General features: G+C 52.3%; 6 protein-coding genes across 6 annotated transcripts; 2 read left to right on the top strand and 4 right to left on the bottom strand.

Moving 5' to 3' along the window:
- Nucleotides 1-2,251: 2,251 nt before the first annotated feature.
- Nucleotides 2,252-4,255, bottom strand: BDW70DRAFT_160463 (glycoside hydrolase family 154 protein; the record flags this gene model as incomplete). The annotated part of the gene is made up of 2 exons (XM_073740847.1): nt 2,252-3,713; nt 3,774-4,255. The coding sequence occupies 2 exons, from the start codon at nt 4,253-4,255 to the stop codon at nt 2,252-2,254; spliced, it is 1,944 nt and encodes a 647-aa protein (XP_073595595.1).
- An 814-nt stretch (nt 4,256-5,069) lies between these two features.
- Nucleotides 5,070-6,520, bottom strand: BDW70DRAFT_168469 (putative lipoate--protein ligase; the record flags this gene model as incomplete). The annotated part of the gene is made up of 3 exons (XM_073742477.1): nt 5,523-6,520; nt 5,365-5,472; nt 5,070-5,314 (listed from the first exon to the last, which is right to left on the bottom strand). The coding sequence occupies exons 1-3, from the start codon at nt 6,483-6,485 to the stop codon at nt 5,072-5,074; spliced, it is 1,314 nt and encodes a 437-aa protein (XP_073595594.1). The 5' UTR covers nt 6,486-6,520.
- Nucleotides 6,521-6,620: 100 nt separating this feature from the next.
- BDW70DRAFT_57811 (bifunctional chorismate synthase/riboflavin reductase [NAD(P)H] ARO2) lies at nt 6,621-8,388 on the top strand. Its single transcript, XM_073744328.1, has 3 exons — nt 6,621-6,861; nt 6,919-7,280; nt 7,337-8,388. Exons 1-3 carry the CDS (start codon nt 6,827-6,829, stop codon nt 8,170-8,172), a joined length of 1,233 nt encoding a protein of 410 aa, XP_073595593.1. The 5' UTR covers nt 6,621-6,826; the 3' UTR covers nt 8,173-8,388.
- A 57-nt stretch (nt 8,389-8,445) lies between these two features.
- On the bottom strand, nt 8,446-11,470 carry BDW70DRAFT_168465 (uncharacterized protein; the record flags this gene model as incomplete). Its single annotated transcript, XM_073742476.1, has 1 exon — nt 8,446-11,470. One exon carries the CDS (start codon nt 11,468-11,470, stop codon nt 8,711-8,713), a length of 2,760 nt encoding a protein of 919 aa, XP_073595592.1. The 3' UTR covers nt 8,446-8,710.
- A 643-nt stretch (nt 11,471-12,113) lies between these two features.
- Nucleotides 12,114-13,535, top strand: BDW70DRAFT_137210 (uncharacterized protein). The gene is made up of 2 exons (XM_073737007.1): nt 12,114-12,165; nt 12,263-13,535. The coding sequence occupies exon 2, from the start codon at nt 12,493-12,495 to the stop codon at nt 12,949-12,951; it is 459 nt and encodes a 152-aa protein (XP_073595591.1). The 5' UTR covers nt 12,114-12,165; nt 12,263-12,492; the 3' UTR covers nt 12,952-13,535.
- A 3,667-nt stretch (nt 13,536-17,202) lies between these two features.
- On the bottom strand, nt 17,203-17,887 carry BDW70DRAFT_57778 (uncharacterized protein). Its single transcript, XM_073744327.1, has 2 exons — nt 17,506-17,887; nt 17,203-17,450 (listed from the first exon to the last, which is right to left on the bottom strand). The coding sequence occupies exons 1-2, from the start codon at nt 17,835-17,837 to the stop codon at nt 17,315-17,317; spliced, it is 468 nt and encodes a 155-aa protein (XP_073595590.1). The 5' UTR covers nt 17,838-17,887; the 3' UTR covers nt 17,203-17,314.
- Nucleotides 17,888-19,209: the final 1,322 nt, after the last annotated feature.

Raw genomic sequence — 19,209 nt, 5'->3', positions numbered from 1 at the left:
TGTCCCTAGAGCGCGTACCGTTGCAGACTCTCAAGAACAATGCTTCCGAAAGCTCAAGCGACCCCGGCTCAGATTTATATGAGATCCTGTTCCAAAAAGGTCCCGACAGGGGGTCGGCCCGCATAGTTATAGGCCTTCAAGCGAGCCATGCTAGATAGCCGACGGGCCAACAGTAGCAGCAGAATCAGCACGTCGGCCTCTGACTTAGTGAATATCATGATAGAAAGTCGGCGGAGAAACCTGAGAGAGGGCGCAAAAACTGGATTCCACGAATCCTATGGACAGCAACCTTGTCAACAGCTCATAGTCGGTTCAACTTGGCATCGAGCCAGGACTCAGCAATCCAGTGACCTCGCGAAGGAGGGGATGGCATATCAATTCCCGTCTGGGCATGGGTGAGCGTTGACCGTGTGGCAGGGGTCTGTGAGGAAAAGGAGGTCACGCCGAGATGGGAGCAAATTATCAGCCGGGGAAACTGGGACAGGACCCCACAGAAGCTAGCATGGAGAGCCTAATCATCACGAGGACCAGTGAAGGGTGGCAGAAGATGGGGTAGCACGGGTTGACTGCCGCTAGGGTCTGGAAATGTGAGGCCTGGATGAAACGCCGGGGAAAAAGGCAAAAGTCAGATATCGGTTTTGTTCGCGGGGAAGCGGCGCGACTCGCTGGAGATCTACCGGCGAGAGGTGATTGGTGTATATTTTCTGGATTTAGCCTGCCTTGAACTGAACTTGGCAGTATTGGCCTCGAATACAGACTTCAGTCGTACCCCAGAAAGACCCAACCCCGGATTGGAAGGAGAATCAAGATCCAGTACCTTTCATCACGATCTGTGGGGATTCTCGTCTGAGTGGCAAGAGCGCAAGCGCTAGAATACCAATGCGAAAACTCTCCATACGAACGACAAGAACCCAATGCCCAGGGCACTGCTGAATTTCATTCCACCACTGAGCGGCAATTCCAGTGACACGCACTCCGGAGTAGACTCATTCAATGAGGCGTAAAGAGGTCATGGTGGCCGCCAAGGACTGCCAGCCAAATGGCCAAGTACGCCACGAGAGGTAGCGCCGGCGGAGTAGCTAAAATCCGTACACAATTCCAAAGCCTTTAGATGTTTAATTGCCGCCCTCATAGCAATGTCAGAAGAGCAGGTATTTGCGGCGACTGAGGTGGCGGCCACGACTGGGCTCAGGCAAGGTAGGCGATTGGCGTTAAGCAGAGATGGGTGCCTCGATTGTCGCTAGCGCAGTTTTGAAGACCTGAGGATATGCAAACGGCTTATCTTAGACATTTATTCGCAGTAGTTCTTTGGCTAAACTCACCTAGATAGACACGGACTATCGTCAAGCCTACCTTTGGAAAGGGATTTTAGTAGGCGGTTCAACAAGTACATTGAGGGGCCATTAGCAGATATCGATACTTTGTTGATAGAGGATGATAGAGATGTTTGTGTTCTCAAGAGGGAGGTGAAATAAGGGAAACGAGGACGAGAGTAGGAAGAGAAGAGCGGTTGAACGAGGACAGGTCCCGACGTCTTCTATTGACTCTGTCGGCCTGTACTTTGTCTCCATCCACCCCATCATGGATTCTAATTTAGTTGATGAAGGATGAACAAGGTTACATGCCCAGTCATTTTCCCAGCTAATTTGTGTCTTCTAGACTTCCAAACAGATTCATGTCCAGCTTTCCAGTTCCAGCTTCGTCTTCCTACCGGACAGCGGCTAAGAGTATGCCATCTGCCGAGTAATAATGGGGGAAATCAGAGGTCATCCAAGCCTGGAAGATGCCACCCTAGGTGTCGATGTCGTAGCCCAAGAATATGAAGTGATGATGCTCTCTGCTGTCTACTCGGGAATACTGAGGCCAGAGTTGATGAACTACGGTCATAATAGGTGTATTGTCTTTCGTTGAGATTATCCTGGCTTCCTGAGCTGGGTGATGGTTGATGAGGATGGAAAGCCTGCTAGGCAGCAAGCAGTATGACAAGTCTAGGGAAACAGGACGCCTGTTAATCTTGACCTGGTAAATAACATCAGAGAAAAGAAACATGAAGATATGCCCAGAAATTCAGTTTTGCGTCTCATTCAAGAGAAAGAGGAGTAGAAGGAGAAGGCTTCGCACCGGCTCTCTCGTGGAGTCTCCCTTGTGGAGTTGAACACCTTGCATTACTCTCTTGAGTCCTTCAACACTACCAGTCTAAGCTTCGTCTTCCTTCACCTCAAATATAACTTCGTCTCAAATTCTACTGAGCTCATCCTCTCACCAGTTCCTTCAGCCACCCCGGAATATTTGGCCGTCCATTCCATCTATCGACCCAGATATCCTTCCAGTTTTCGCCATTTCCATGCGCCGGCAAAGCAAACACAGCCGTCACAAACCAGGCCTGCGTACCTGATTTCAGGTCAGCACCTAGAGATGGCAGCAGGGTACGGCCGTGAAGAAGGTTCGAGTTGGGGTCCGCTAAGACCACCCTCCCTGCACGATCTGTGCTTGGTTGTAATTCCACGATACCTACAGCTCCTGCTGAGGAAACTGTAAGTGCACTCTGGAATCCCGCCGAAGTCCCTTCAGATAGCGGGTTGAGGGGTTCCTTGAAAGGTTGGAGGATACGGCCATTGCTACTCTGGCACCCATAGATTGCAAATGCTCCTTCCGAACTCTGGAGGTCACGACCGGTCCGAACACGATGGGCGCGGATGTGCCAGTTCTCGCTTCCTTCAGCAGGAGGAATCAGGAACGTTTCGACGAGGACGTCGGTCCATGGCCGCCATTCCGAGACCAGAACAGGCAGATTCTCGCGGTACTCGATGCGTGCATTTTCCACGACCCTCCGTGTCTGCCAAATGTCGCCTCCGTCCTCAGAAAGGGCCAGCATGCTGTCAGGGGCATGCTGCTCCAGCTGATAGCCCCCGGTTGGCACGGAATAGCCGAAAGAGGCACTGTATGCGAATTTCCCATACTTGGCCTGAATCGCTCTGACCGGATAGTGGCAAGCTTGTCCTGATGAAAGAAGGAAGGTATGTCCGCCTTGGTGCACAATGATGTGCTTGGGATACTTGAGGGCTGCTACCGCTGAGACTGACGGATACGCTTCCTCCTCGGCCGCCCAGAAAGGATGCGTATCGGGCAGCACAAGCGGCACGAAGGATAGGCAGCACCAGTATGGGGAGCCCGGGGAGTTGTAGTTCTCGGTTAGGTACATGTTCGCGTACGAGTACCCGAGATTCAACGTTCCATCATTATTGAATATATCCTTCTGCGTAGCCCACCAGCGGAAATGCCGAAGCAAGATGCCTTTCACCACCCCCCATGTGAGCGGCGCGGGAGGAGTGACGTCCGCAAAAGCTAGGGCACCCCAAAAACCAACCATCGCGAACCGGTATGTCATGGACCGTCCAAAGGGTATTGACCTCCCATCAGGGTCGAAGTAGTACACGAAATCGAGCGCGAACTCTTTGGCGCGGGCTCTGTATCGTTCCGCACGAGGCTCGTCAAAGTCCGCGGCCAACTTGGAGTAAAGCAGCTGCAGAAACTGAATTGCGAACGAGCCCGAGTAATAATCCATCTGGTGGTGGCTCTTGGGACCGTCGTTGCTCCAACCCCCGCCTACATGGAAGGTATCCAAGTGATCCATATCGGCCTCAATACGAGCAAGTGAGTACGGTGCTCCGTTCTTTCGCAGGCCCAGATTAGCAAAGACTCGAAACCATAGCCTATATGCGGTGTTCTCTGTCAGCGCCGTCGGCCATCAAGTAATCTAGGGGAAATACTACCAATTTGTATTCGGCATCTCTCGTTCATTAATGCTTGCTAGCCACTTCGCAACGTTCTCCTTCTGTTTGTCGGTCAATGGATTCCAGAATACATGTGGCGCAACGGCCAGTGAAAACCCGATTGGGCACATCTCCACCATGCGTTGGTCCATATCTTCAATGTCCCCCCAGTACTCTGGGCTCTCAGGGTCTGTTCCTTGTATGAAGCCGTCGCGCCATCGAGAGGCTTCCGCATAGTCGCAACCGCCGCCAAGAAGGGCAGCAAGACCCCATAATGGACGAGCGAAGCCCTCTATTTGTGCGCCCCCTTCATCAAACCTGGTGGTCGACGATCCAATTTTTACGCGACTGCCCCCAGGGGTGAAGCGGGGTATGAGAGGATCGAGGAGCGCCTTGCAGGCATCTTGGAGGTCGGTGCGAGTACGAAAAGGGGACTGGCTAAAAGGCTGAGTAGGGGTCTTTCCGTTTGCATGTACTGACATGATGGGCTCTGGTTCTTAAAGCCTACAGATACTCGAGATGCCGGCCCTCAGCTAACATCCATTCATATATGTATACCTCATGCTCGGTGTTCGGGTGGAAAACCGACGAGAAACAACGTCGGCAATTTACCCGGGGGCTAAATACGGAGTGGAAGTACGGAAGCAGCGCTTTGAGCATTATGAGTTGACGGAATTCAACTGCTCTCTAGAAGTGAACAAGGGCTCAGACCTCCACCTGACCCTTCAGAAGACACATCCTGATTGGTGGAAGGTGATTATCCACATATCACGTATCGCATCGAGGCTTGGAGTATGGAGCTCCAAATAGAAGCCTTTCCCCGCAGTCCTATCCGGTTTGAAATCCTCATGCCTCAAATAATGTCGGACGAAGATCATGCGACTAATATGCTTTCAGCACCGAAAGGGGATAAGCGGCGCAGTCCAGTCGTCAGATTAGATGGCTTGTCTAGAATCAGCATCCGCTGCGGGATAACGCGGTTGCCATGCCTTTCTGGATCCGAGACGATCACTATCTTAGTAGTCATCAATGAGTTAATCAGTCAGCGTCGCCATTTACCGTCAGAGATCGCGCTTAATCGGGCGCGTATCATCACCGGGCGAGCTCCGTTCATCGTGTATCATGGAAGGTGCTCAATGTATATGTTAATCTAACCCCTTTAAGTCTCTCGAGTTGCGATTTGCTGCTGCGGTTGATGTACGGGGCAAGAGATACAGTGGCATTATTTGTGCGTCATTCGATTATGCCTTGATTCTCGACTGGGATTGGGGTATCTACCTATCTTACATTCGTGGTGTTCATGAGCCAAATTTACTGGCAATGAAGCCTGCGAGCTCCTGTACGGTAACTGGTTCTTCGTCTGCGGATAACCGACTGACTAGAATTTCAGTCCACTGTGATGGCTGCAGCTCATGCAAGTTTCGCCCCTTTAGGGCTTCGTGTACGCGACTCGCCTGCTCCGCGGCAAGTGATGGATCATTGGAGGTCGATATACAACTTTCAATGATAGCGCCGTGCTTCAGTCGTAAGAATACTCGCGTCTAGTGCTGGTCAGCCTATTATCTCGCGTAAGTGATATTGTTAATCTCACCGAAGGGGGTAGGGAAGGCGGAAGGGCTGGTCTTTCACGGGGATCTTCCTCAATAGGGTACGTAGAGAATGTGAACTGCGGTGTCTGAATATACTTCCACTCCAGAGACTGATTCATCATCAGCAATCTAATTCAGCCTTCCACTTGAAGATTCTTACCCTTAGCTCGTCCATACCCTTCTTGATCTCAGGCACGGCGTCCGCTTCCGGATCACCCACAATTCCGGCCACCCAGTTGTCCCCTGCGTATAGTCCAGGTTCAACAGCATGAGCCCGTTGAGCTCGGCGGACGGCGTCCGGACTAGCGTTATACAATTGCGCAAACTCATCCATCACACTAGCAATGACAGCCTGCATCGAAAAGCCAGCGGGAGCATCTTCCATCGATGAGGATACATTGGCCACCGGAGACCGAACGCTCTCAACACCCTTCGCTTTGATATATTCTCTAGCAGGGGATCGGAGAAAGGAACCGAATTCATTGATGTTCGGGGAATCGAGCAGGCATGTCCCGTGGTGCAACCCCCGGAACCTAGTCAGCTTGAAGGCTGACCCTGAGATCTTCCGTGGCTGATCGTCAGACTCCGACATGACTATATCATGGCGCTCATTAACGCTCGTGTTAACTGCTCCCACACGGTGCAATGCCCGCACCATCATCTCCGCATGTTTGTTCCGCGTAAAGGTAACCCGGGGAGAGATCACGCTGTAGTTCAGGTTGCCGGCGTCGTGAAAGACAGCGCCACCGCCTGATCGCCGTCGGACGAGTAACGCACCATCACTGTGTTTGGTACTCTCTTCGCGATCATTATGGAGCTTTCGAAGGTTGGTCTCAAGCCAAGGGTTCTGATTTCGTCCAATGACGACGCATGGTCGATTGACGTACAGAAAAAGTATACTCGAATCCGGCGGGGCTTTCTCCAGCAGAAAATGCTCGATTGAAAGGTTCACGTAAGGGTCGGTCGAGAGGGACTGGTAGATCTGGTGGATGGAAGCTGGTCGAGACGCGAGTTGCGCGAAGCGTTCAGAGGTAAAAGCGGAATTAAACCGGACAAAGAGGCCGCCCCGGCTCTTTTTAAAGCGGTAAGCTTTCCAGCATGTGGCTTGAGAGGACAGAACCATTGATGGAACTCTCAAAGGCAGAATCAGGTCAGGGCGCTGTCAATTATTATCTTGATTTTCTTATCACTTTGTCCGCCGTCAGCCTGAAAGCTCCGGTATCCATGCAGAACTCCGATCGCGGGCGCTAAGCCGAAACGGGCATCAGTAGTCACCGAAAATATTCCCGATCTCGAGTCACTCTTGAGCATCATAAGTTGTTCCACAATCGTCCAATAATCTCTCAATTGCCTCAAGCTTGCTTCGCTAAACAACCGGCGCTCCTATTTAATTACGGCTTGCAGCATAGAATACCAGACTGAACACTAGAAGCCGCGCACTCAAACTTCAATCCACTGCCCACCATGTCAACGTGGGGTGACTACTTTCGAGTCACCACGTAAGTTTTCTAGAGCACGCCCACCAATTTCCACCACTAACGCAGTCACTCTTTTAGTTATGGTGAATCTCACTGCCGCTCAGTCGGCTGTATTGTCGACGGCTGCCCCCCGGGCATGGAACTCACTGAGGATGACATCCAACCTCAAATGACCCGCCGCCGCCCCGGCCAGAGCGCCCTCACGACCCCGCGCAACGAGAAAGACCGAGTTGAGATTCAATCAGGAACCGAGTTCGGCGTCACCCTGGGCACTCCAATTGCCATGATCGTACGCAACGAGGATCAGCGCCCCAAAGACTACGGCAACAAGACTATGGACATGTACCCCCGCCCCAGCCATGCGGACTTCACCTATCTCGAGAAGTACGGCGTCAAGGCTAGCAGTGGTGGTGGCCGAAGCAGTGCCCGAGAGACAATTGGTGAGCAGGTTCTCTTTGCCGCGAGCTCGCGAGATTCTAATACGATTTGACGACAGGCCGCGTCGCCGCCGGCGCCATCGCCGAGAAGTACCTGCGCCTCTCGCACGGCGTCGAGATAGTTGCCTTTGTTAGCTCCGTCGGTAACGAACACCTCTTCCCACCAACTCCCGAGCACCCTAGTCCCGCGACGAACCCTGAATTTCTCTCGCTCATCGAAAAGATCGACCGCGCAACCGTCGACGCCCACGCACCTACCCGCTGCCCGAATGAAGCCGCGGCCGCGCGCATGACCAAAGTTATCGAACACTTCCGCGACAACAGCGACAGCATCGGCGGTACCGTCACCTGCGTGATCCGCAACGTCCCCGTGGGCCTGGGAGAGCCCTGCTTTGACAAGCTCGAGGCCCAGCTTGCCCACGCGATGCTCAGCATCCCTGCAACAAAGGGCTTTGAAATTGGCTCCGGCTTCGGCGGCTGCGAGGTACCCGGATCCATTCACAACGACCCCTTCGTGGCCTCCGAGGTGCAGACGCAGCTTGGTTCCCAGAGTACAACGAAGCAACGCCTGATCACCAAGACCAACAACTCCGGCGGTATCCAGGGTGGTATCTCCAACGGTGCGTCCATCTACTTCCGTGTTGCGTTCAAGCCCCCTGCTACAATCGGGCAGGCGCAGCAGACGGCTACCTATGACTTTGGGGAAGGCGTTCTAGAAGCCAAGGGGCGCCACGACCCCTGCGTTGTGCCCCGGGCCGTCCCCATCGTCGAGGCCATGTCTGCCCTCGTCGTCATGGACTCCCTGTTGGCTCAGTATGCGCGCGAGAGCGCAAAGACTTTGCTCCCGCCATTACCAAAGACGATCCCTACTCGCCCTACCACGGGGTCGAATTAGGGCTCTGGCTGCGTGAATATAAAATCAAGATAAATCAACGGTTATGCATCTATGACTACGTCTATTCTTTTTTCGAATCTGTTCAAAATTTCATCACATGCCGTACCCGGCCTTTCATCCCGGTATTTCTCGTTTTCTAGTGTAGCGTCGTAGAATGAATTCGGGTAAATTTTTACACATTAGGGCCAGAAGACAAGCATGATTTAACTACGTCAGCTAATAGCTGGATGGAAAAGGAAAGGGTATATTCTCATCTCATCAATCATTCCCATTCGTACAGTCATTCTCGAGTAGCATATCTTTTCGCTAGCCAACGTCAATGCGAAACACAAGTGTCACAGCACTGCTAAAAGAGAAAAAGAGAGAGAAAAGAAAAAGTCCGCCCTAATTTGACCAACGCGGGATCCCGAATTCCAAACCAGAAAGTAAACGCTGAAAACAGGACAAAGCGCTGTCGTGTATTTTCATCCAAGTATCAACAGCGAGCTAAATAAGAGAAGAACAGAGGGTAAGAAGTACAACGATTTCATGAGTCAGCCTATGACAAACTGTTATTTCGGCTGACTGAATTCACGGACAGGTCATCCATATCGCCAGCCGAGGCATTCACGACCCTTAGTTTCTCCTTTGGCACAGTAAAAGTTACTTGCACCCGTCGACCCTCGGCGGCACCCTCAACATCCCACTCACCGTCACTGTCAGGGTCCATGTGCCCATCCAGACAAAAGTCGTCACGCGTAGAACGGGCTGAGTGGAAGCCCGTGTCGTGTGAGTATCTGTTGCCCACGCCCCAGTCTTTGGCTCCTTGCTTCCGTCTGAACAATTCTGCGGATGCGCTCACTGACCTGCGAGGAAGTGTTGTGCCAGCCGTGCGGTTGCTTATTCCAGCGTGATCTCCATCAATTCCGGATGCCCGAGAAGTAGTACTAAAATCTTCATTAGCTGGAGGCCGTTTCCTCGACACAGACAGTACTCGTCGGATGCCGCCGATCCACTCCGATGTTCTTGGTCGACTCGGGCCGGATGACTTGTTGCTGAAGAGCCCTGACACTGGGGTAAGCTCTGCATTTCCTGAGTCTCGAAGGAGATACTCGCCCTCTGCTTGTTGTTGCGACATTGCTGAGTGAGCTGTGGAATAAGAATCGGATGAATAGCGCTTTTCGTATGATGCAGTTGCTGATGTCGTGCTGTCTTGGCTGCGTATAGCTTCTCTGCCGTGCCTAGGGGGGAAGGCATGTTTATCTCTGGTAGGCGAAACCCCAGAATTTGCTGACTTGGCTGATGTAGAGGAATCAGACAAATTGGATGAAGTCCGCTCATCTTTACCTGGCGAGACACGCCCACCTCCGTTCATGCCATCTTCGGCCGCTCCAGCACCATCAAGGCCTAGAGTGTCCACCTGAGTGTTTCGAGCTGTGACAAACACCTGGGAGTCAAGTGTTTCGCGCTGCTGTATGGTTTCTACGCCTTCAGTCTCGTCTTCTTCGCACTCGTCAATGGGATGGATGATTCCAGCAGTGTCGCCTCTCCTAAAATCGTAATAAGGGGGTCGGTAGGTGCCAGCATTTAGCACTGGTCGATTAAGTTTCCTAGGCACGTAGGCACCGCCTAGCAGGCCAGTCCTTTCTGCAATCGCATCGCCATTGTCGTTCCAGTCGACCTTCTTCCCAGTGCTTCGTGGTCTGTTGTTAACGTTCCAGGGGTAGTCGTTGTTCACTGCCGGCTCCCTCGTTGGTGAAGGATTCCGGATACTGCTGGCCATCTCCGAGTCATCCCTTCCCCAGTAATGAGCTCTCTGTGCCCCAAGTGCTAGCTTTCTGATCTCATTGTTGCGCGTTCGGCGTGCCCCGCGCCTGCGGCAAAGGTAGAAAATGAGCAGCCCAAGACCAGCCGCTGCTGGAATGCCGATGCCGATGCCAACACCCAGGCCAGCCTTCAATGACGTCCTGCTTTTACTTGACGTAGAGGAGCTATCAGAGGCTTCAGCAGTGGCGTCAAAATATGGGTTTTCATACGACGAAGTCCACCTGCCTGAGGTTACGTCGTATAGGTAGACCTGCGAGTTGAGCTCGGGTCCAGTATCGGATCGTTTTGACAACTGTGATAATTGGTAACCTCCTGCAATCATCATAACTCCACCAGGGAGCATGGTTGCACCGTGCCCATACAGGCCGTATACCCCGGATTCTTCAGGGCCTCCGCTCGTGGATGGTATACTCCAGGTCCATTCGTCAGACCCTGCAAAGCCCCCTCCAATCTCTAGAACAGCGAGCTGGGGCGTTGCGGCGACGCTGGTATTACCCACCCATCCGCCAAAGACAATCACTTTGGTCCCATCAGGTGAAAGAACTGCTGTGTGGCCGGATCGAGGCTCGATTAGGGCTGTGTTGCGGAGGGAGAGATCAGCCCTTGACGTGTCTGCAGCATATCCCACGCTTACAAAGCTCCAGCTATTCTGTGGCGCAGAGAAGATAGCCAGCTCGGACATGTTGATGAATGCTTGCTGTGTATGCCCGCCAATGAGAAGGAAGTCCTGTTGTTGCCGGAGTTCACCGTCCGCATAGCCATATGTGGCCTGGAGGGGAGTGAACGTGAACCCCGCTTCTGGAATCGGAGGCGCCCTGTCCCCAGTAGTCGACGCCTGGTAGCACTTCCCATTCTCGCATGGGACCAGTACTGTCATCGTTTGGGAGTAGTTCGCGGCAGAGACCCAAGAAGTGCTGTCGTCGCTTTGGTACGGGCACATTCCCGCAAACGCGAAGACCGAGCTTTGGGCAGTGTTTGAAGCAGAGTATGCGAAGCCTGCTGACAGATGGCCCGGTCGATTGGTAAGATCGACATGTCCTGGTCCCTCAATCGAGAATTCCTCCCATTTCCCGCTGCCTGATGAACTGCCAGAATCAGGACGAAAAGACCATAGTTTTGGTGCGTTCCCCGAGTCCCAACAGTCACCCGCGTAGACCTTCAGCACCCCATCCTGATCAATAACAGGTACGTATGCGGACCGGCCGTCGTTCTTGTTGAATGGGACGTCGTCGAGCAGTATGGTATACGCGGACTCGTTTGTATCCAGTTTCCGGGAAACGTCTAGCGAGATAAACTCCGTTCGGCCTTCGGTTGCCCGCAGCAGATAGGCACATGAAGCATTGTGCTGCGAATCATATAAGAGACTGGATGGTGTATACGGGATTTGCGCAGACCCATGGCCGACAAGGGTCAGCACGCAAAGGAGGGACAGCACCGAGCTGGCGCCGACTGCCCTGCGCATTCGGGATCTTCGATAGAAGCGACCATCCATGGAGAAATGCACGAGATTTCAGGCAACGTAGGCAGAGGTGCAATGAGCAGCCCGACTGTGAGACATTGGAGGCTGTCGATCGCTCGATCGCAGGATCTAGAGAAAGTACAACCGGGAAGCGGGGCTGCGACCATCAACAAGTGCTCGACACCAGCTACCGGTTAGCACCTTCAGAGTTCTTACAGTGGCAAGCCTGGTGATGTAGCGAAGCCGATGTTGGTCAAGGATCTGGTCAGCGTGGTGGTAAGGTAATGAGGCAGGGCGACGGTGAAGCCAGTCATGTAAACAAAGTGAGTCTGGAGTACGTATGCATCTCAATCGTCACGGGCCACAATTGGATCTAGATCATTCGCAACGCACAACTGGAGCCTAAATTGATTGCAAGTCCATACATAGGACAGGAGACTAGTGCCGAGATCAACATTCCCCACGATGTGCAGGGTGGATTTGCTGTGAGTGGATGTCATGCGTGAGGGGCTGGTCCATTGTGGCAGCAAAACACGGCCGCCGGGGCGTTGCCAGTGCAACGAGCAGCTCATCCTCTGACTCGAAGCAGCGTCCAAGAACACTCTGCCGAGCGAGGCGGCCTGAATGCTAGACAATGAATCATCGAATTCTCGAAGAGCGAGTTCGTTTTTTTTTTCTGAGGAAGTCCAGATGATGATGCACAAAGTAGAACAGTGCTGGAGCCCGCAGTCAGTGAAACATTCCATGGCCGTTGAGAGTGGAGCCAACTAAACATCTGACACTTGACACTGACACTACACTGACACTACACTGACAGTTTGACAGCTCGACACTATTATTTTTGAAGCACCTAGGACCTTTTGTCAATCCCAGCAGCTTTATACAAATCCCAATTCTTCCATCATCGCTTATGCGGTGGCTCGGCTGTTTACATATTTTCCCGCAGTCTTCATGGATATTGGTGCTTACGTCCACGTATTGGACCCCGCCTGCCGTGCTGAGGTCGTCTCTCTCCATCAATACTTTCACAACAGGCAGATACCTTTGAGTATTTCATGCTCCAGGGAGATTCAAAGAGACTCAGGTTCTCGACGAGACACTCCGCTGCCCGCCTAGAGATCATCTTATTGACTTGGGATCTCAGTAATCCAGCCGATATTATACCTCGCATTGTCTCTGCATCCGCCTCTCGCAGCCGAACGCTCTCTTGCCTATACGACAACGATACCATTCCTAGAAACGGCAGGGCCCATTGCTATGGTCAAAGACTTGGGTCCGGAGATTGTCGTCTGATGGCTCGTGAGCACATTCTTCTACTAATGCCAAAGCAATCGGCCGAAGTAGCGTTACCATTTCGGTCGATCGGACTCCGGAGCGGCCGCGGCATCAGCAGATATATCTCCACTCTCTCAATCAGGAACCCCTGCCACAGAGCGGCGGTCTCGAAGCCCACGGGTTGCGCTCGGGGCACGAGCACGAGCACCAGCACCAGCCAGACACGCCGAGGAGACTAGACAGGATTACACTAACGGTGGACAATCCCAGCCTGGAGACCACTGCGTCGCTGGTCCAGATTGCTGTGGCTAACAATACGCGGTTTCGAGTCGAACGTGACCAGTGCTATGAGTTATCCACGAGATTCCGGAGTTTCCTTTTCATCAGACTTGACGACACGGGACAGGGCAGCACGGGACAGGTCAGCTATAATCTGCTGCCGCATCTCTGGTCTGCGTTGCTGTCCACCTCGGGAGGAATACGTCCGTAGATTGTGGTCATTATCGATAGCAAACATTCAAACTAGTCTCTGCTGCTCTGTCTTTACAGCAGGACAGATACCAGGGTCCGATGGTAGGTAAAGAAATTCATTCATGGAGCGTTATCGGGAGCCTGCAGGTATGCCCAACGTCTCCGCAGGTCATTGGAGAGTGTGCGGAATTAGCCTGGAAACCAGGATTGGTATGTGAGTTAGCTACTCTAAAACGGCTTACCTAAGGTAGCCTTCGATGCGCTTGAATTGTCACAAAACCAGAAGCAAGGATTGAATGACTTGAACCAATCAACGAGCATCGACGTACGGAGGAAGGCCCAGGTCTGGTCAGCGACTCGCCTTTAAATGGTTTAGCCTCTTAGTATAGTAGTGCAGTAGTGGCTGGGCACTCTGTGGATGGCTGCATGAGCCGGTCGATCATTCTGCTGTAGGCAAGTAGTCTACGAGAGTAGTGCAACTGTGCAACCAACCTATACGGACCAGCTTTATTCCCTCCAAATTGGAAACCCCGGATGGAGTATGCCGTGCATTGAACCTCGGCAATCTGTACGCGGGTTCAGTGTTTCAGCCAACTTCCAGGTCCAGGGGCCAGGGTCTGGGCCTATTGAATTGGGTCCTTTTTCAACAGAATAGCCAGTAATAACCCTCGGCCTAGAGGTGGGTTATCATCGGATTCCGTCTGCATAGTACTGCTCTACTCTGCAAACCAGTCAATATCAGACGCAAAATAGAGGAATCCTATTTGCAGTAAGGTCTCATTAGAACACAGTGGCGGATACTACACGAAAGAACTACTAACCTCCTCTACGTCCTAATTACCTTCAATGTACTATAGTCTGTGTGGTGGACAGGTAGAATTGATTTTGATCCCGCCACCACCCTCCAGATAGACCCTTTTCCACTAGATATGATCACAATCTGACGCCTGTGCTAAGGACCACGTCAGCAAGGCGGTTTTGTCGCGAAGAGGGTGCTGGAGGCTGGGTGGTGGACGGGACAGGTAGTTGTAGGCGGGGAGGACGAAAATGGCAAAGAACAGGTTGATGTAGAGTGCTCAGCGCCGGGAGTCGAGGTCAAGGGCGCTTTATGACGGGTCTCAGCACGGTTCCTCTAAGACCATTCTTTTGAGTGGTGCGATGTTGGCCCGTATCGAAGTCTGTGCCGGAGGCAGAGCCTACAGAAGACCGAGATAGGTCGGCCGCTGTCTCATCAGCGTACTTGACGGAACCAGATTGAGCAGGCCGAAGTACATCCCTTTTTTTCCGGCGCCTGCCCAGGTGCGGCTAACAATCTCTGCGGCATGTTGAGCACAACGCACAGCGCCGAGACGGCCATAAATTTGATTGAGAGGAGATGAAGGGCTTCTTTGCAAAGTAGAGGTAGTATAGTTTTCCCAGGGCCATCACAAACGATAAACTGTGAATCATGAATCCGTGAGTCTCGAACTCATCGCGTTGCGCCTTCTTCTGGGCTTGGCGGGCAAACTGGCCCAAAAAACAGCCATGTTAGTCGATCCACTGCGTCGAATCGGGTCACGACGAACTGCTATTCTTGTGGTAAAGCGAAAATCCTCAAGGTAGACTGGTGCGCTGGCTGTTGCTTGCGACGACTGTGTTGTTCAACGCATAAAGAGGACAGTCAAGCGTGCTCATATTGGAGAGGAAACACCGAGACGTCAGTCATTGCTTCGAGAGATCGATGAAGGATTACCTTGACCCACTGAGCTTTCACTTTGACGTCTACTCCAGAGCGGCGTGAGGCAAGAGACCAGCAGCATCGCTGCCTTTTCCAAAGGTGCCGGGATCCATAGTGGTAGAGTCGGCGACGAGATACGTGTAAAGGACAAACAGCCAAGGCCAACACTTGGTACATCATCGATAAGACGGAACAAACCCACTATGCCGCTCTTAAGGCCGACAGTCTAGAGGGGTTTCTCTGCTGGCTGACTGGGCGGGTCTTGGCTTCGCTCATTGCAGACATCCATGTCTGATCCCATGTCAATCGCCGCGCTCTGTACGCAGGTCCGCTCACTCCTTTACTTATCAAGAGATCAGGACAGTCTGACAGCACGTTCAGCTTCAGATGCATTCCAAACCTGACAGGATCCCCGAATGGTTAGCCTGGAGGAGCGCTGGGGCTCGCGGTCTGTGCTTATTAGCACTCTGGAGGGGCTCGTCGTGACTACGAGCAGCTCAGCGTGATGCTCCGAACCCAGGCTCAGGGCGTGGAAGTTGACTTCCTCGACCGGCTGTCCGTCAACAGATCCCTGGTTCTACTCCGCGCTGAATCACGAGCCGGCCTTGGACTGGATGTCCAATCCAAGTGATGAACTCATCTACCTGTGCCTGCGAGTGCGCTGTCTACCCTCCGAAAACAGTAGTGATGCAGAACAAACAGGTTCCTATCGGTGTTAAGTTGGTATACCCCGTCCCGGTGATAGTGTGCTCTAACGGACTGTACCCAAGTGAGACTCCGCCATACCTCCTCTGCCCACTCAAAGCTCATCTCGGCCGCGCGGAATCCCAGCCAGATTGCGTTGCGGACAACCACCCTTGCGTAACGAATGTACCCTTGCAGCGAGCCACACAACACCACGACAGCGGTGACCACACCAGAACAGAAGGCCGCAACAGACTTGTGTCAGTGGAGCAGATCGCCCATTGGTTTGGCAGGTTGAGGTTTGCCAGATGAATGGAGGACCTTGGCTGAGCGCGCAGTTTGGGCTCCTCTCAGAAATGCTGCGTGGCAAGCCTCGGATAGAAGCGTCAGGGCTGGAGCTACGAATCCTTCCCACGCCGCATTGGCATTTTACGACGAGGAGGCGGCCTCCCGCCTTGCTCTCCGAAGGAGTTAATCCGATATTTGCTCATGGCTGCGTATTACAGGCGGTTTAGGGTATGGATGACTCGTCTGATGACATCGAGAGATGGATACCTACAATTAATGTCTTTTTGGCGAATATAACGACCCCATCATCCGAAGGCCCGCGTGAGAGATGGCTGCAGAAAGAAAATATCATTTATGCATTATCAGTATCCGCATGAAACCCACATCAAAGATTACTGGCAGCACTCGGTACACGGGACCGTCAGGTTCTCGCTTGATATTCATTAATCAAGTAGTAGATGGCGATGAAGACATGGGCCTCAGTCACGCACACTCGTACTTTGCTTGTGTACGTTCATTTCACACGGTCTTCATAGAGGATGGTCCCAGCCGCTTCGTAAACGATTCCCGTTCCTAGCTCGAGCGAGACGTTCCAGAGACTAATGTTCAGGTGTCCCGAGGTTAACTAGCAGACTCTCCGCTGTCAAGACGCCTCGAACTTAGTCAATTTAATCGCGAGATAACTGGAGGGCAAAACCGCCTTTTTGCCCTCCAAGAGACCCGCACTGCGAGCAAACACGCCGATCTCACCAAGACCACATTTCGAGACCTGAAGGATGCAATACAGGCTGTGACGCGGATTCTCCCAGCAATCTCTTTCTTCCATTCAGATAGCCGAGGGGGGTGCACAGTGGTTTTGTTTGTGGAAAGCGATGTAAGCTGTTCATGTATTTAGCTGCCCTTCTTGTATCTGGGCATCCTAGTGCGTACCGTATCAAAACGTTGTTATATGACTGACAAAACCGCATAACCCATTCAACCCAGATGGTGTTCTTGTCTATTAGCCTCAGCCCCGGCCTTGCTCAATGCTTACTGCAACTTCGGCAGGAGCCATCGTCCATTGCAGACACGTCACAGAAACATCAGCGAGGCGTTACAGCAGCAAGCCAGCAACGGGAAGCAGCCGCTGCAGCAGATCACATCAGTATCTTACAACGCGCTGCTACAAGGCGGGAGAAAGGAACAGGCCAGTGTCGAGCGAGTGCCCGACTCTGGTGACAAGGCCAGGGCTTTGATCCTGCAGTTGTCAAGCACGACATGTCTGCCCAATATCCGACTAGCGGATTTTTGCTATGCGCAGCCAATGGTTCAGCGAGCGGTTGCTCCTCTATAGCCAACGCATTTCCTGTCACAAGGAGATTCGCATCGTTCGGCTCCGGCAGAGATCTGTAGATAGATGAACAGCAAAATGTAAGCGCCGAAATACCCTCTTCCGACTCTCCTCAGACTCTCACAGGTCGTACGTGCACATTCTGCCCTAGTCGAAGTACAGTCGCCCTTCTCTCTGGCCTTTCAGATCTCACTGCTGATTGGCAAACCTGTACAGACATACTCCTGGATTTCACCGGATACAGCCGCCTGCGCCGTTCTCAACACCCTTCTTACCCCCTACAAGAGGGTTGAAGAGACATACCATGTGGAGAACACCATACGCCAACCATTGAGACCGCTCTTGTCCGTTCTAGCGGCTGGATTTGGACTACAGAGCATTGAGACGTTATCACTTTCTGGAGCGCCCAAGAAGGCAGCTCGCTCTGTGCAGAGGATCAAGACAGAGAGCTTCTCAGCCAGCTGAGGTCGTGGCTTGAACTTTGTGGTCTGGCGAGCGGCGGCATCGTTTGAAAAGTAATGAGAATTAAAGGATATCTCGTGCTTTACGAACCTGTAAATGGGTCGGGATGGACTTGATGACCTGGTAGGCAGCAGTGTTCTAGAGTGATCTGCTACCAGCTCTTGTTCCTGCATTGGATATGTGCTTCGTAGGATGCGTTGCTCCTACTGCTTCTACAGTATATTCAATCATTAGCGATGGAGTAGGAGCATTGACTAAACTAGGAACCTTGGAGAACAGACATGGACATAGTATATAGCTCCGCCACTTATACTCTGGTATGACATGTGAATTAAGACATGCGATTTCTCATGGTCATCAAGTAAGCTAACTGTCCCAGTCTCATAAGCTAAGGTAATACAAGCGCAGCGCCACAATTCAAGCCACTACCCCCGTTCGCAGAATAGAGCCAGGGTGTTCCCCAGCCAGCCAAATAACAACACGAGCTCGAAAAGGTCAAAGCTTTCTCGGCCGTCCAATCACCTCCTGTAGCCTGTTGTTGCCACTCTTGCCAATATCTCGGCAAACTGAAGTGGTGGGTAGGTCCTACTCTCGCCCTTGGCCCGCGCTCAACTCGATTCCTAGGCTCCTATTCTTCGCAAGGCTATGCTTACAAGGGAAGAAAGGCCGCACACATTATCAGTCCAATCAACCACTGCATAACTGACGCCAGATATGTAAAAACTCACGTATCACTGCTGCCTCTGCCACCCTGAGTGCTTCGTATAGAGGAGGTTGCATCCATGTCGATGCAATGGCATGGTGGCCCCTTCAATATCATGATGATACGGGGGTTACCTCGTAGATATTGCCAAGGCGCCATGATTGGGTAGAGCTGGGGCAACATACTGGACTATCACAGTCCACAGCCTGCCGCAGGAGCAAGCCGTGAAAACGCAACTTCGGCCGAGACTTGCGCATCTCACGCCGCAGCTGAGAACACAGTTACCACTAATTACCTGCAGTCCCAGGTCCGATCTTCCTCCTGGAGCTTACCTACGATGATATATACATCCGTGCACTTATAATCAACTCTTTGGTTCCGAACTCAACTCGCACACACACTATGACTCGATTCGCATCCTTCATCGGCGCCTAACCCTATTAGCCCTTGTTTCTCGAGCAGAACAATCCCTCAACTGCACTTCAATTTCAAATCACTCTGAGCAGCAGACTCACAGCGAACTAACGAATGATTTATTACTTATCAAGGCTTTCTAGCATCGCGTATTACATATGCATTGGGCCCGGACAGAGGAGCAAGACTGGATGCACTAAAAAGCTTGGTTGCAAGATATAGCACCAATCATTCCAAGTACTCACTTGAAACATTATGTCAGAGACTGTGGATATGGTGGGTCTTTTGTCAGACGGAGCGAGAGTATATGCACCGTGCTGAATACGGTATGGCAGCACGGAATATTAGCGGGAATTCAAGTGGCAGCCTCGGGTGGCTATCAGAGGGAGGGTAGCTAGCTTGTCGCATGAAGATGCGTTGCAGGTGGA

This window comes from Aspergillus foveolatus, assembly GCF_047715535.1.
Source record: "Aspergillus foveolatus strain CBS 279.81 unplaced genomic scaffold BDW70scaffold_27, whole genome shotgun sequence".
In the NCBI taxonomy this organism is placed as follows: Eukaryota; Fungi; Ascomycota; class Eurotiomycetes; order Eurotiales; family Aspergillaceae; genus Aspergillus; species Aspergillus foveolatus.
Note: the sequence above shows the minus strand (reverse complement) of the source record. Positions and strands in the feature narration are given on the sequence as shown.

Coding starts and splice junctions, on each gene's coding strand:
- BDW70DRAFT_137210 (XM_073737007.1), top strand. CDS start 12,493: ATGCTCCAGGGAGATTCAAAGAGACTCAGGTTCTCGACGAGACACTCC.
- BDW70DRAFT_57811 (XM_073744328.1), top strand. CDS start 6,827: ATGTCAACGTGGGGTGACTACTTTCGAGTCACCAC. Junction 6,862..6,918: donor GACTACTTTCGAGTCACCAC/GTAAGTTTTCTA, acceptor TCACTCTTTTAG/TTATGGTGAATCTCACTGCC. Junction 7,281..7,336: donor CAGTGCCCGAGAGACAATTG/GTGAGCAGGTTC, acceptor ATTTGACGACAG/GCCGCGTCGCCGCCGGCGCC.
- BDW70DRAFT_57778 (XM_073744327.1), bottom strand. CDS start 17,837: ATGCAGGAACAAGAGCTGGTAGCAGATCACTCTAGAACACTGCTGCCT. Junction 17,451..17,505: donor CGTATGGTGTTCTCCACATG/GTATGTCTCTTC, acceptor AGAACGGCGCAG/GCGGCTGTATCCGGTGAAAT.